The sequence below is a fragment of the Lissotriton vulgaris genome, chromosome 8 (genome assembly GCF_964263255.1).
Source record: "Lissotriton vulgaris chromosome 8, aLisVul1.2, whole genome shotgun sequence".
Taxonomy (NCBI): Eukaryota; Metazoa; Chordata; class Amphibia; order Caudata; family Salamandridae; genus Lissotriton; species Lissotriton vulgaris.
The window spans coordinates 579,285,649-579,301,746 of NC_141696.1; the positions used below are offsets into that span (position 1 = coordinate 579,285,649).

Sequence of the window (16,098 nt, forward strand, 5' to 3'; positions counted from 1 at the left end):
CCTAAAACCCACACCCACCCTGAACCCTAAAGTTACCCACTAGCACCCCAAAAAATGAACACTACAAACTTACACTACATTTGCATATTCGGAGGGAACTCTCCTCTTTGACGTTTCCATGCAAATCAAAAACAACATTCACTTAGAGTAACCTAGATATGCAGGCAGTAGGTAATGCTGTGCCGAAGAATGCATTAAAGTTAGTGAAACTTACATAAAAAACGGCTGCCTGCTCTTCTGATACTATTCAGTTGAGTTGGGCTGATCAGCAGCACTGCGTCCTGGCATCTAGACCCTCCCGAAAATCTCACAGTATGGACAGGTGTGGGTCAAATGTTTCCTGGTTTTTCCTTGCCAGGGCCTCCTCTGCTTCTGCGTCGTTGGTGCCCTTGGATGCAAATAGAGAAATGGCCCTGTTCACCATTTATCTGGTGAGCAGTGCCCTGGATGTGAATTCCCTACAAGTGCACAGACAGCAGGGGGAAAGGGATGTCCAGTGCAGGTGAAGCTTTTCCTTTGTAAATTAATTCCTGCTGGTGTCATAGCCCAGGGTTTGTATGGAATACACATCCATACAAGTGCACAGAAAGCACACCCTGGGCTATGACGCCAGCAGAAATTCCTTTACAAAGGAAAAGCGTCACCTGCACTGGCCGTCCCTTCCCCCCTGCTGTGTGCATCTTCCCACTCCCACCCCATGCTGAACACATCAAGTGCTTAGGTGAAATCCCTGCCTTCAGGCAAGGATATCACCTCGGCGCCAGTAAAGGAAAACAAGAGGTGGGGGCAGGTGGTTCACTGAAACTGTTCAGAGGCTGGCTGGCTCGGGCTTGCTGGGCCTCTCAGAATAAGCATCATAAAAATGACATTCTCAGCTCCGATGCGCAGTCATTTCAGTGCGTGGCGTGTGAAATTAGCCCGGGCTGAAGAAGACGACCGGGGGGGGGGGTGGCACTGAAGCCCGGTGAGCCCAATGGGTGTTGCGCGCCTGGATGTTCTTCATTCACACCAGAGACAAGGGGTGACTGGGGCTGCATTGTGGTCCTGTAGGATGGCGAGGATTTCTTTTTCAGTGAGGTCTGGGGGATTTGGTGAGGCGAGGGGAGGGTTATAGGAGAGGACAAGAGCAAGGGTTTCTTTCTCCGATAGGTGGCAGGGGTGCTTGCGAGGGCGTAGGTGCCTCAGGGATAGAGGTAGAGGGTGTTTGGGGAGCTCTGTAGTAGGAGGGGAAGTGGAGTTCAACCGGGGCAAGAGGCTGGCGATGGAGAATTCAGCGAGGTGGAGGAGGTTTGTTAGATCCAGGATGGAGAAATGGATGCTCTGGATTATTTTGGTGGCTCTGGAGTGCAGAGTATCGATATCCACATACGGAGGGCGGTAGGGGTGCTATGAGGGTTGGAATGGGCTTTGATGGGAGCAGGCGTGATAGGGGTGCTGGGAGGGTTAGGATGGTCTGTGATGGGAGCAGGCGCGATAGAGGTGCTGGGAGGGTTAGGATGGGCTGTATTGGGAGCAGTAGGGTAGGTGATTTGTGGGTAAGCAGGGTTAGCTTGACCTGCATCATATGTCAAGGAGGATTACAGGTCTCAGAGTCCGAGTTGGGAGCTAGACGGGAGGAGACTAGTGGTTTCGGGCTGATTGCGTAAGCAGGGCCGGTAGATGAGCTGGGCGGGTTGGGGTGCTCTGTAAGAGACCTCTGATACTATAAGGGGGAGGGAGGTGAGGGGACCAGGGGTCTTGGGCAGAAGTGTTGGCAGGGCCGGTAAACAGACTGGATGGGTTGGGATGAGTAGTGTTCGAGAACCTTAGAGAGGTGGTTTGTGGGAGGTTAGATATACGGGACGGGCAGGTCGGAAGGTTGTCGAGGTGGGTGTTGGTCGCCCTGCTAGTGTCAAACACATGGTTTCTGATGAGGGCAAAGAGGTCTGCAAATTTATTGAGGTTATTGGTTGAGGCTTGTACCAATACAATGCCGTTTTTGTAGAGGGTGATGGTAAGGTCGGCTCGCAGGGTTGCGGAGGGCGTTATTGAGAGTTTAGTGCCGTTGGGAATGTTCCTGGTTGAGCGTACATTAAGGAGGTGCCAAGCAGAGATTCTTCTGGAGTAGAAAACAAGGTTGTTAATGACTGTGCCGTTGTCTGCACTGAAGCGTAGGTCAGGGATCAGAGTCTCAGGGTGATTTTTCATGGTGAGGTGCTTGACGTTTTTGGCGGCGGTTTTAGAGAGGGTAGGGGGGTAAACCAGGGTGTATGTGTTTACCCCAGTAGCAGTCAGGCCAGGACCAACCATGTTGACAAGGGATGGGCACTGAGGAGCGACCTGGGTCGGTAATCAGAGGAAATCCTTATGTCCGTAGAATAAGGATAGTAACTTTGAGAGGAAAAGTTTGGCTGGGTCGAAGTGTGACGAGATTCCTGGAGCTTTCCACGTACTAACAGCTTATTTTTTATTTTTTTTATTGATTACTATGGTAGGTCAGTGCCACTTCAAGATGGCCGCCACCTGAGCGAACATGGCTCAGGGTGCAATATTGGGCCCTTGATTGTTGAGAAGGTGCAGTCCTCTTTCTGTTACCACTGCTGAAACCAGCCTGGTTGGGGTACAGCAGTGGGCCTTGTTTATTGCTGTTGTTTCGGTTGTTCAGTTCTCTTTCCATTGCCATTTCAAGGTGCTGCCATTTTCCGAGGTGGACTGTCTGGGCAGCCTGCGGGCAGATTGACTGCTTTGACAAGACCAAAAGTATCTCTGAAATATCAGCTATATGAACATAGTATACTTAACATATGAGAGCAACACAGCTTGCACAAGGCTGTGGATATGATACATCGTCAAAATATGACATGCTTTAGAAAGTGAGAACAGGGGGTGGCATATGTTTTTAGTTACCACAGATACCAGAGGTCAGAAGAAAGAGTAGGCTCCTGGACACCTAGCTTGCAACTCAAGTTCCAGGTTGTTATAGACTGATCCAGTAACACCGCAGCTGCCCGGTTTTTCCCACCAAAAGAAGCCCTGCCCACCCTGGACCTACTTAATGCAAGCTGCAGCTCGACCACATGAGTAGGCACCTGGACACATAGCTTGCCACTTGCCTGGGGCCTACACTTCCTCCTTGTTCCAGACTGATCCAGTGACACCGCAGCTTCCCGGGATTTCCGGCTGAGGTTTTCCCGACTGGGTACTTCCTCTCACCGTTCTTCCTGCCAACAGAAGCCAGGCCCACCCCTGGATCTACAAAAAGTAGGCCACAGTGCAACCGCGCAGCAGACGCATGCTGCAGGCATGCCAAAGACAAGCCGGTCTGTGTTCGGACGTGCCCAGGACCACGACACCTGGCCCTCCCGCTACCAAAGATACACAATCACCAAGCTCTACACCCTCAACCCTGGACGTTGCAACAAACACAGCCATCGAGCTGACCCATGCTCCACAGAGGGACCTTTACCCTGCACCCACTGCCACTTCATCTGCCACAGCACACACACCAGCCAACCGACCAGACCCACCCCGAACATACCATAGACAACAACTGAATAAAAACACTAACCCGCATGCACCCTTCTCAACACATGCGCAATAGGAAAGCAATTCACTGAATTATGGGAACTCAATGCCACACTTGCACCCGACAGTCTTTCTCACTGAGACCTGGGTCAACTCCACATCCGACCAAGACATTGCCACAGCAATACCAGACGGATATAAAATAATTCACCAGGACCGCACAAACAAGCCGGCAGCAGGAACAACCATCATTCACAAGGAGACCATCCAGTGTACCACCACCACAGACAACACCACCACCCCATAGAACATCTCAACTTCAAGCTCCACACGGACAAAACAACCACAGAAGCACCGTTGCCTTCCAACCCCAAGCCCACGCTCCAGCTTCTGCAACACCACTGTAGACTTAATTGCGTTCCTAGCCTTAGACTCCAAGGACATCATCTTTGTTGGTGCCCTGCATATGCACATAGACAACCCCAATGACAAAAACACTGCATAACTCCGACAGTATGAGCAGCCTCGGATTGAGCCAGATCGTCCATGGACCCTACGCACACCTCAGGACACACGCTGGACCCAATATTCACCTCTAGCAACTGCATCAAAAACAGCCATGTCACATTAGTCACATTGACCGATCATCCCATTGCTCACTTCAGCGTCTCCGGCCCCCACACCAACACCCCCAAAATAACCAAAGCCCTTCCCACTGGAGTTGGAATAAAATCTCAGAGATGAGAGGGGCAAAAGCGCTCAACACCTCCAACCCTGCTACCGCCACCAACCTTGAACAGGGAGTGAAAAACATCAATGCCTGGATCACCAATGGCACAGACAGCATCGTCCCCATCAAAAGCAACATCCTGAGATAACCCTCTAAAAAGGCCAGCTGGTACACCAAAGAACCCAGATAAGTGAAACGAGACAGCAAGCAGTTGGAGAGGAGATGGCGCACCAGCAAGGACACCTCCGACAGGGCGGCCTTCCGACAGTCATTGCAAAAAACATTGAAACTGGTGATGACAGCTCCAAGGAACTTTTAAACATCGTTAAGGAATTCTCCAAGCCGGCTGCCAACTAAAATATAACCACACCCTCACAGGAGCTGTGTGACACACTCACCCTCTTCTTCCACAACAAGAAAGCAGACTATACAGAAACTTCGAACCTCAACCACACACACAGACTTAGACGGTTATACCACTACTGTAACAGACATGAAGCACACATTGACCACCAGGAACATCCTCTCCACCCAGGACACTACCTCCAACATGAAATCTATACACTAGAGTTACCACAGACCCATGCCAGCACCACATCTTCAACCTCAGAAACCAAAGGATCAGCCACAAACTCACCACCCTACTCAACACCTTTATCACCATTGCAACATTTCCCGATGCCTGGAAACACGCCAAAGTCCGATCACTGCTCAAAAAAACCCTCAGCCGACCCAAGAGAACTTAAAATTTACCGGCCAATCTCCCTGCTCCCATTCCCAGCGAAGGTACTGGAAAAGATTATCAACAATCAACTCATGACACCCCTGGAGTAGAACCATCTCCTCAACGCCTCACAATTTAGCTTTCGCAGCAATCACAGCACTGATACCACCCTGAGAGCAGCCGACGACATTAACCCCTCCTCGACCGAGGAGAAACAGCAGCTGTGATCATCCTTGACCTTTCGGCAGCCTTCTATACCATATCCCACCAAACACTGATCGAAAAACTCCACCACAGCAGCATCCGAGGGAACACACTCAGATGGATTACCTCCTTCCTCACCGGAAGAGCCCAGAGGATAAACCTCCCAGCTTTCTCCTCTGGACACAACGAGATCACCTGCGGTGTCCCCAGGGCTCATACCTCAGCCCCATGCTCTTCAAGGCATATATGACCCCGGTGGTTAACAGGGTCATATTCAACAAACCCAACAATTTCCTAAGCAGGCGACTCCCACCTCATCTTCTTACTCACCGACCACACCCCACCACCACCAGAACCAACTTCCATAGAAGCATGACAACGTCGCCGAATGGATGAAGAACAACTGCCTGCAGCTGAACACAGGCAAGACGGAAATACTGATATTTGGCAACAGCAGCAACACCTGGAATGACTTCTTGTGGCACACCTCTTACAGAGACTTCAGGCCATACAGAACGCTGCAGCCAGAATCATCCTTGGTCTTCCCCGACAAACCCACATCACACCCCACCTCAGGAAACTGCACTTGTTCCCCGTACAGAAGAGATGCCAATTCAATCTGCTGACCCACGCACACAACCAAGGACCCGCTTACATTAACAACTGCCTGAACTTCCATCAACCGTTGAGAAATCTACGCTTCGCCTCCCTTTCACTTGCCCATACTCCACTCCATCTACCGAAGCGGAAGTGGAGGACGCACCTTCTCCCACATTACATCAAAGACCTGGAACAGCCTCCCTACGCACCTCCGGACCATCACCTCACTTCCGGAATTCTGAAGGGCCCTCAAGACCTAGCTGTCAGAATATGGCCTGCAAGCGCCTGGATACCCTATCGGTTGATTAGCTGGGCTTTATAAAGCCTGACTTTGACATTGAGATTCCTGATAAGACAATATGGGGCAGATTTATTACGTAGGTTAACAAGTGAACGAAAGGAAAACTGTTGGGGCATTATTAATTTAAGTTTCTTGCTAGACTAGTAATAAATTAAGCAAATACATTAAGAAAAAGAGGTGAACGAATACAAAGCACACCATACTAAAAAATATACGTTATTATTAATATTATTGAGGCCGAATTCATACTGGACAGCAGGATGCACACATCTACATTCATACCATGTATAGACATACTGCACATTCAGATGTACAATAAATTGTAGTTAAGTGAGCCAACCAGTTTACTAATTGAGTTAACATTTTCCACTGACCTTTAGCGATCTGTAGGTCACTAGTTCGAATCCCAGCAAGGCTGACTGAGCCTCCCACCCTTTTAAAGTGGGTAATTGTTTTTTTCCATCAGACTGTTTAACGCTCTTTTTAGCAAACATGTTATTGTACTGATCATTAAGGAATGTACACTTTTGCTAAACAAATCCTATTTTCCGAAGAGTATGTTATCTGTCCCGGTCTTTCTACAAATCTCCAATTCATATTTAGCACTTTCAATAAAATAATTCAACAACATTGGGGTAGCTGGTTCAGAAGGACCAATCTATTATTGGTGAATGTGCTCTACAGTGCATTTTAAAAATTGAATTTTATTTAGTCAAATACTTTTCTTGAAAACTACACATTAGTTTAGACAAAGACTTGTGTGCGCATGAATTGCAAATTCACATCACATAAATATGTACATCAAATTTAACCCGTTCATTTTCAATGGTGAAACCTACAAAAATACTTACAATTTGACATAAACACTTATTCTCATTCACAAGCTTTTCCAGGGACAGGTACTCGATTACATCTGCTTCTGCTAAAGCTCCTTCCCGGTCTTGTTTGTTTGCCAAACTAAACAAAACAAAGGTACCACAGATTACAGAAAGGAAAAAACATCCGTCAAACACAAATGGGCATGACAAAAAACGACTTCAAAGCTCTAGACAACAGATATTTGAAAGGACAGAAAACTATTTTTTTCAGTAACAGTTCCGTATGAAGGGATTACAATTTCTGAATGCTAACTGCATGCTGTATACAGAACTTCGTATTTTTAGTACTGAGGTTATATGGAGCTGGACCAACAAACGAAGCTTACATCTTTAAAGAAAAGATAATCTTGTTTGTAATGATTTTAGATCGTGTGCGATTAGATCACTAAGTCGGCTTTGGTCATCATGGATGTCTCCAATTAAAGTAAAAACAAACATTGACAACACTAATTGGTCTTACATTTGAGGTCTATTGCCTCTGCAAAAGCCTTTTGTTATTTTATACAGCATCAGCATTAGATGTATATAGCATACATTTTCCTTTTTTGAATAGATGCAATGATACAGCTGCTGGCAAGAGCAACATTTTGTAGGTGAGCGGATGCATTATGATGTGTGTGCATGTATCAATATGATAGGAGCTTTTTGTTTTACTGAGCAAAAGTGCCTTTATTCACACACAGAAGAGAGCAACACACAGCACAGGTATGATTTGTGAGGGGAGGAAGCACATGGCTTAGAGAGCAACACAGGGGGCAGGGGTATTTTAAGGTTGTAGAAGCACATAAGGGAGAGAGCAAGAAAGAAAGCAAGGGGAAGCACACGACGGATCACAGGGCAGGGGTATGGCGAGGAAAAGGCACATGGAGGAGAGAGCTGGAAAACATGCACTCATGAATGCCTAACCAAAGAAAATCTGAAGAAAACAAGCATTGGAAATGCAATAGGTCTCGCATTAGGAAAGTTTGAGCTATTGGTATTGTAAATGACACTTTTTTTATTTATGTGTTGGTCTTGAAAGTAGCAAAATTAATAGCTTTGTCAGTTACAATGTCAATAGTTTTAACTTTTGCAAATGCGACACCTATAGCATTTGTAATGCAATGTGTGTTGTATTTACGTGACTTAGATGTATGGATATTACAAATAACAATGGCTTTTAATTTTGTAAATAATTAATACTTAAATAAAAGTTATTGTAATTTATAATGGCAATAGCTTAAACGTTTGTAAATAACTTTTGTGAAGATTATGTTCAGTGTATTTTATTGTGACGACAATCCAAGAACATTGCATTTGCACCTACACACACAGAGCCACACACATGTAGATGTGGTGGTGGTGGATCTGGGGGATATGGTGGTGGTGGATGTGGTGGTGGATGTGGTGGTGGTAGATGTGGTGGATGTGGTGGTGGATGTGGTGGTGGATGTGGGGGTGGTGGTGGTGGATGTGGTGGTTGTGGATGTGGTGAAAGTGGTGGTGGATGTGGTGGTGGAAGTGATGGTGGTGGGTGTGGTGGATGCGGTGGTGGATGTGGTGGTGGTGGATGCTGTGGTGGATGAGGTGGTGGATGAGGTGTTGGTGGATGCGGTGATGGATGTGGTGGTGGTGATGGATGTGGTGGTGGTGGATGTGGTGGTGGTGGTGGATTTGGTGGTGGTGGTGGATTTGGTGGTGGTGGTGGATGTGGTGGTGGTGGTGGATGTGGTGGTGGTGGTGGATGCGGTGGTGGTGGTGGTGGATGCGGTGGTGGTGGATGCGGTGGAAGTGGTGTATGTGGTGGTGGATGTCATGGTGGATGTGAAGGTGATGGATGTGATGGTGGATGTGGTGGATGTGGTGGTGGATGTAATGGTGGATGTGGTGGTGATGGTGGATGTGGTGGTGTTGTGGTGGTGGTGGTGGATGTGATGGTGGATGTGGTGTTGATGGTGGATGTGGTGGTGGATGTGGTGGTGGTGGTGGATGTGATGGTGGATGTGGTGTTGATGGTGGATGTGGTGGTGGATGATGTGGTGGTGGTGGATGTGGTGGTTGTGGTGGATGAGGTGGTGGATGAGGTGGTGGATGAGGTGGTGGATGCGGTGGTGGATGCGGTGGTGGTGGATGTGGTGGTGGATGCGGTGGATGTGGTGGTGGTGGATGTGGTGGTGGTGGTGGATGTGGTGGTGGTGGTGGAGGTGGTCGATGTGGTGTTGATGTGGTGGATGTGGTCGTGGTGGATGTGGTCGTGGTGGATGTGGTGGTTGTGGATGTGGTGAAAGTGGTGGTGAATGTGGTGGTGGAAGTGATGGTGGTGGGTGTGGTGGATGCGGTGGTGGATGTGGTGGTGGTGGATGTGGTGGTGGTGGATGCTGTGGTGGATGAGGTGGTGGATGAGGTGTTGGTGGATGAGGTGATGGATGTGGTGGTGGTGGATGTGGTGGTTGTGGTGGATGTGGTGGTGGTGGTGGATGCGGTGGTGGTGGTGGATGCGGTGGTGGTGGTGGATGCGGTGGTGGTGGATGCGGTGGAAGTGGTGTATGTGGTGGTGAATGTGGTGGTGGATGTCATGGTGGATGTGATGGATGTGATGGTGGATGTGGTGGATGTGGTGGTGGATGTGATGGTGGATGTGATGGTGGATGTGGTGGTGATGGTGGATGTGGTGGTGTTGTGGTGGTGGATGTGGTGGTGGTGGATGTGGTGTTGATGGTGGATGTGGTGGTGGATGTGGAGGTGGTGGTGGATGTGGTGGTGGTGGATGTGGTGGTGGTGGTGGATGTGGTGGTGGTGGTTGTGGATGTTGTGGTTGTGGTGGATGCGTTGGTGGATGAGGTGGTGGATGAGGTGGTGGATGAGGTGGTGGATGCGGTGGTGGTGGATGCGGTGGTGGTGGATGCGGTGGATGTGGTGGTGGTGGATGCGGTGGATGTGGTGGTGGATGTGGTGGTGGTGGATGTGGTGGTGGTGGATGTGGTGGATGTGGTGGTGGTGGATGTGGTGGTGGTGGATGTGGCGGTGGATGTGATGGTGGTGGTGGATTTGATGGTGGATGTTGTGGTGATGGTGGATGTGGTGGTGGATGTGGTGGATGCGGCGGTGGTTGTAGTGGATGTGGTGGTGGATGTGGTGGTGGGTGTGGTGGTGGTGGGTGTGGTGGTGGGTGTGGTGGTGGGTGTGGTGGTGGTGGGTGTGGTGGTGGGTGTGGTGGTGGTGGGTGTGGTGGTGGTGGATGCGGTGGTGGTGGATGCGGTGGTGGGGGATGTGTTGGTGGGGGATGGGGTGGTGGCTGTGGCGGTGGATGTCATGGTGGATGTGGAGGTGATGGTGGATGTGTTGGTGGATGTGTTGGTGGATGTGGTGGTGGTGGTGGATGTGATGGTGGATGTGGTGTTGATGGTGGATGTGGTGGTGGATGCGGTGGTGGTGGATGTGGTGGTTGGAGTGGATGTGGTGGTGGATGTAGTGGTGGTGGTGGATGCGGTGGTGGTGGATGTGGTGGTGGCTGTGGCGGTGGATGTCATGGTGGATGTCATGGTGGATGTGGAGATGATGGTGGATGTGTTGGTGGATGTGGTGGTGGTGGTGGATGTGGTGGTGGTGGATGTGATGGTGGATGTGGTGTTGATGGTGGATGTGGTGGTGGATGCGGTGGTGGTGGATGCGGTGGTGGTGGTGGTGGATGGGGTGGTGGTTGTAGTGGATGTGGTGGTGGATGTAGTGGTGGTGGGTGTGGTGGTGGTGGTGGATGCGGTGGTGGTGGATGCGATGGTGGTGGATGCGGTGGTGGTGGATGTGGTGATGGTGGATGTGTTGGTGGATGTGGTGGTGGTGGATGTGATGGTGGATGTGGTGTTGATGGTGGATGCGGTGGATGCGGTGGTGGTTGTAGTGGATGTGGTGGTGGATGTAGTGGTGGTGGTGGATGTAGTGGTGGTGGTGGATGCGGTGGTGGTGGATGTGGTGGTGGCTGTGGCGGTGGATGTCATGGTGGATGTGGAGATGATGGTGGATGTGTTGGTGGATGTGGTGGTGGTGGTGGATGTGGTGGTGGTGGTGGTGGATGTGATGGTGGATGTGGTGTTGATGGTGGATGTGGTGGTGGATGCAGTGGTGGTGGATGCGGTGGTGGTGGTGGATGGGGTGGTGGTGGATGGGGTGGTGGTTGTAGTGGATGTGGTGGTGGATGTAGTGGTGGTGGGTGTGGTGGTGGTGGTGGGTGTGGTGGTGGTGGTGGATGTGGTGGTGGTGGATGCGGTGGTGGTGGATGTGGTGGTGGTGGATGTGGTGGTGGTGGATGCGGTGGTGGATGAGGTGGTGGATGAGGTGGTGGATGAGGTGGTGGATGAGGTGGTGGATGAGGTGGTGGATGAGGTGGTGGATGAGGTGGTGGATGTGGTGATGGATGTGGTGATGGATGTGGTGGTGGATGTGGTGGTGGTGGATGTGGTGGTGGTGGATGTGGTGGTGGTGGATGTGGTGGTGGTGAATGCGGTGGATGCTGTGGTGGTGGATGCGGTGGTGGTGGATGCGGTGGTGGTGGATGCGGTGGTGGTGGATGCGGTGGTGGTGGATGCGGTGGTGGTGGATGCGGTGGTGGTGGATGTGGTGGTGGTGGATGTGGTGGTGGTGGATGTGGTGGTGGATGTGGCGGTGGATGTGGCGGTGGATGTGATGGTGGTGGTGGCTTTGATGGTGGATGTGATGGTGGATGTGGTGGTGGTGGTGGATGTGGTGGTGGATGTGGTGGATGCGGCGGTGGTTGTAGTGGATGTGGTGATGGATGTGGTGGTGGGTGTGGTGGTGGTGGGTGTGGTGGTGGTGGGTGTGGTGGTGGGTGTGGTGGTGGGTGTGGTGGTGGGTGTGGTGGTGGTGGGTGTGGTGGTGGTGGTGGGTGTGGTGGTGGTGGATGCGGTGGTGGTGGATGCGGTGGTGGTGGATGCGGTGGTGGTGGATGCGGTGGTGGTGGATGTGTTGGTGGGGGATGTGGTGGTGGCTGTGGCAGTGGATTTCATGGTGGATGTGGAGGTGATGGTGGATGTGTTGGTGGATGTGGTGGTGGATGTGATGGTGGATGTGGTGTTGATGGTGGATGTGGTGGTGGATGCGGTGGTGGTGGATGGGGTGGTGGTTGTAGTGGATGTGGTGGTGGATGTAGTGGTGGTGGTGGATGCGGTGGTGGTGGATGTGGTGGTGGTGGATGCGGTGGTGGTGGATGTGGTGGTGGCTGTGGCGGTGGATGTCATGGTGGATGTGGAGATGATGGTGGATGTGTTGGTGGATGTGGTGGATGTGGTGGTGGTGGTGGATGTGATGGTGGATGTGGTGTTGATGGTGGATGTGGTGGTGGATGCGGTGGTGGTGGTGGTGGATGGGGTGGTGGTTGTAGTGGATGTGGTGGTGGATGTAGTGGTGGTGGTGGATGCGGTGGTGGTGGATGCGGTGGTGGTGGATGTGGTGGTGGTGGATGCGGTGGTGGTGGATGCGGTGGTGGTGGATGTGGTGTTGATGGTGGATGCGGTGGTGGTGGATGTGGTGGATGCGGTGGTGGTTGTAGTGGATGTGGTGGTGGATGTAGTGGTGGTGGTGGATGCGGTGGTGGTGGATGCGGTGGTGGTGGATGTGGTGGTGGATGTGGTGGTGGTGGATGTGGTGGTGGATGTGGTGGTGGCTGTGGCGGTGGATGTCATGGTGGATGTGGAGATGATGGTGGATGTGTTGGTGGATGTGGTGGTGGTGGTGGATGTGGTGATGGTGGATGTGGTGTTGATGGTGGATGTGGTGTTGATGGTGGATGTGGTGGTGGATGCGGTGGTGGTGGATGCGGTGGTGGTGGTGGATGGGGTGGTGGTTGTAGTGGATGGGGTGGTGGTTGTAGTGGATGTGGTGGTGGATGTAGTGGTGGTGGGTGTGGTGGTGGTGGTGGATGCGGTGGTGGTGGATGCGGTGGTGGTGGATGTGGTGGTGGTGGATGCAGTGGTGGATGCGGTGGTGGATGAGGTGGTGGATGAGGTGGTGGATGAGGTGGTGGATGAGGTGGTGGATGTGGTGGTGGATGTGGTGGTGGTGGATGCAGTGGTGGATGCGGTGGTGGTGGATGTGGTGGTGGTGGATGTGGTGGTGGTGGATGCGGTGGTGGTGGATGCGGTGGTGGTGGATGCGGTGGTGGTGGATGCGGTGCTGGTGGATGCGGTGCTGGTGGATGCGGTGGTGGTGGATGCGGTGGTGGTGGATGTGGTGGTGGTGGTGGATGTGGTGGTGGTGGATGTGGTGGTGGTGGATGTGGCGGTGGATGTGATGGTGGTGGTGGATTTGATGGTGGATGTGATGGTGGATGTGGTGGTGGTGGTGGATTTGATGGTGGATGTGGTGGTGGATGTGGTGGTGGATGTGGTGGATGCGGCGGTGGTTGTAGTGGATGTGGTGATGGATGTGGTGGTGGGTGTGGTGGTGGTGGGTGTGGTGGTGGGTGTGGTGGTGGTGGGTGTGGTGGTGGTGGGTGTGGTGGTGGTGGGTGTGGTGGTGGTGGGTGTGGTGGTGGGTGTGGTGGTGGTGGGTGTGGTGGTGGTGGATGCGGTGGTGGTGGATGCGGTGGTGGTGGATGTGTTGGTGGGGGATGTGGTGGTGGCTGTGGCGGTGGATGTCATGGTGGATGCGGAGGTGATGGTGGATGTGTTGGTGGATGTGTTGGTGGATGTGGTGGTGGTGGTGGTGGATGTGATGGTGGATGTGGTGGTGGATGCGGTGGTGGTGGATGTGGTGGATGGGGTGGTGGTTGTAGTGGATGTGGTGGTGGATGTAGTGGTGGTGGTGGATGCGGTGGTGGTGGATGCGGTGGTGGTGGATGCGGTGGTGGTGGATGTCATGGTGGATGTGGAGATGATGGTGGATGTGTTGGTGGATGTGGTGGTGGATGTGGTGGTGGTGGATGTGATGGTGGATGTAGTGTTGATGGTGGATGTGGTGGTGGATGCGGTGGTGGTGGATGTGGTGGTGGTGGATGGGGTGGTGGTTGTAGTGGATGTGGTGGTGGATGTAGTGGTGTGGTGGTGGTGGTGGATGCGGTGGTGGTGGATGCGGTGGTGGTGGATGCGGTGGTGGTGGATGCGGTGATGGTGGATGTGTTGGTGGATGTGGTGGTGGTGGTGGTGGATGTGATGGTGGATGTGGTGTTGATGGTGGATGTGGTGGTGGATGCGGTGGTGGTGGATGTGGTGGATGTGGTGGTGGTGGATGTGGTGGATGCGGTGGTGGATGTGGTGGTGGATGTAGTGGTGGTGGTGGATGCGGTGGTGGTGGATGCGGTGGTGGTGGATGTGGTGGTGGCTGTGGCGGTGGATGTCATGGTGGATGTGGAGATGATGGTGGATGTGTTGGTGGATGTGGTGGTGGTGGTGGATGTGATGGTGGATGTGATGGTGGATGTGGTGTTGATGGTGGATGTGGTGGTGGATGCGGTGGTGGTGGTGGTGGTGGATGGGGTGGTGATTGTAGTGGATGTGGTGGTGGATGTAGTGGTGGTGGGTGTGGTGGTGGATGCGGTGGTGGTGGATGCGGTGGTGGTGGATGCGGTGGTGGATGAGGTGGTGGATGAGGTGGTGGATGAGGTGGTGGATGTGGTGGTGGATGTGGTGGTGGATGTGGTGGTGGTGGATGCGGTGGTGGATGCGGTGGTGGTGGATGTGGTGGTGGTGGATGTGGTGGATGTGGTGGTGGTGGTGGATGTGGTGGTGGTGGATGCGGTGGTGGTGGATGCGGTGGTGGATGCGGTGGTGGTGGATGCGGTGGTGGTGGATGCGGTGGTGGTGGATGCGGTGGTGGTGGATGTGGTGGTGGTGGATGTGGTGGTGGCTGTGGCGGTGGATGTCATGGTGGATGTGGAGGTGATGGTGGATGTGTTGGTGGATGTGGTGGTGGTGGATGTGATGGTGGATGTGGTGTTGATGGTGGATGTGGTGGTGGATGCGGTGGTGGTGGATGCGGTGGTGGTGGTGGTAGTGGTGGATGGGGTGGTGGTTGTAGTGGATGTGATGGTGGATGTAGTGGTGGTGGGTGTGGTGGTGGTGGTGGATGCGGTGGTGGATGCGGTGGTGGTGGATGTGGTGGTGGTGGTGGATGCGTTGGTGGATGAGGTGGTGGATGAGGTGGATGAGGTGGTGGATGTGGTGGTGGTGGATGCAGTGGTGGATGTGATGTTGATGTAAGACTGGTATAATGTAGGCATTTAAGAGAGTGGGGTTACATCATGGTGCCCGCGGAGGCAGCACACACAGCCTGGTGACACGAGAGACAAGGAGAAACACGGCCGTCAAAGTGAAAGTACAGCCGGCCGGCTGAGGGCATTGCTGTGGGGAGGGGGGATGAGAAATGCGACACGGCGGGCAGGGGAGGGGGCGGAGCGGGGAGAGCGGCTAAAGTTGGGCACTGTAGTGTGACGGCCTCCCGTCCTGTTTGTCCAGCAGCAATGAGGATTTAGCAGTCTTTCACGGACGTAGACATGAACATGTGCATTTGGAAATGTGTTAATGAAAACTAAAAGTGATAAAGCTAGACTACTGGAAACGTTCACCCACGCCATTTTGACAATTATTTTTTTTCACGACAAAAACAGAAAGTCTGCAACTTAACTTCTAGGTCAACAAGCACACGTGTGAGTAGTTTCTAGATGCAAAATCACCTTTTTCATTTGCAGACTTAATGCAAACCATGATTCAGGTACAACAGATCATATAGAGTGAGGGGCTTCTTTTCCAATTCAAACGCTTCTTGTCAACTGTGCACGTAAAGCACTGTTTGGGTTACACTGCCAAGACTCCAGCATGATGGCAACATCTTTACTACTGCTGGAGAAAAATTAACTATGAAGAAAAACGATTACCAGATCACATATGTGTCCCGCTGCCAATTTCAAAATGAATCTAAAGTTAGTACCCACTCTGTGACGGGAACATTGTCCCAGTATGAGAGTCTATCTGCCACCATCTGGACACGGTGCTACAAATTATGTTTGGAGCCTCCGATGAGCCATGACTAAACAATGGATTCTTTGTACAACATGAACATCTGCAACCATGGAACTATGGACCTGACCCTTATCTAAATGCAAAGATCAATCATTGCAAAGCGAAAAGGTCTCGTCTTTGTGATCTATTGGTTTCGCCAATTGTTTTAG

General features: G+C 52.0%; 1 protein-coding gene across 2 annotated transcripts in view; it reads right to left on the reverse strand.

Annotated features, from left to right (window-relative positions):
• The window catches only part of ARL13B (ARF like GTPase 13B), an 836,406-nt gene that overhangs the window by 153,925 nt on the left and 666,383 nt on the right, over nucleotides 1–16,098 (reverse strand). For both annotated transcript variants that reach the window (XM_086934423.1, XM_086934422.1), the window contains exon 5: nucleotides 6,915–7,020. In XM_086934423.1, the coding sequence (XP_086790549.1) occupies nucleotides 6,915–7,020 (106 nt within the window). The remainder of the gene's footprint in view (nucleotides 1–6,914; nucleotides 7,021–16,098) is intronic.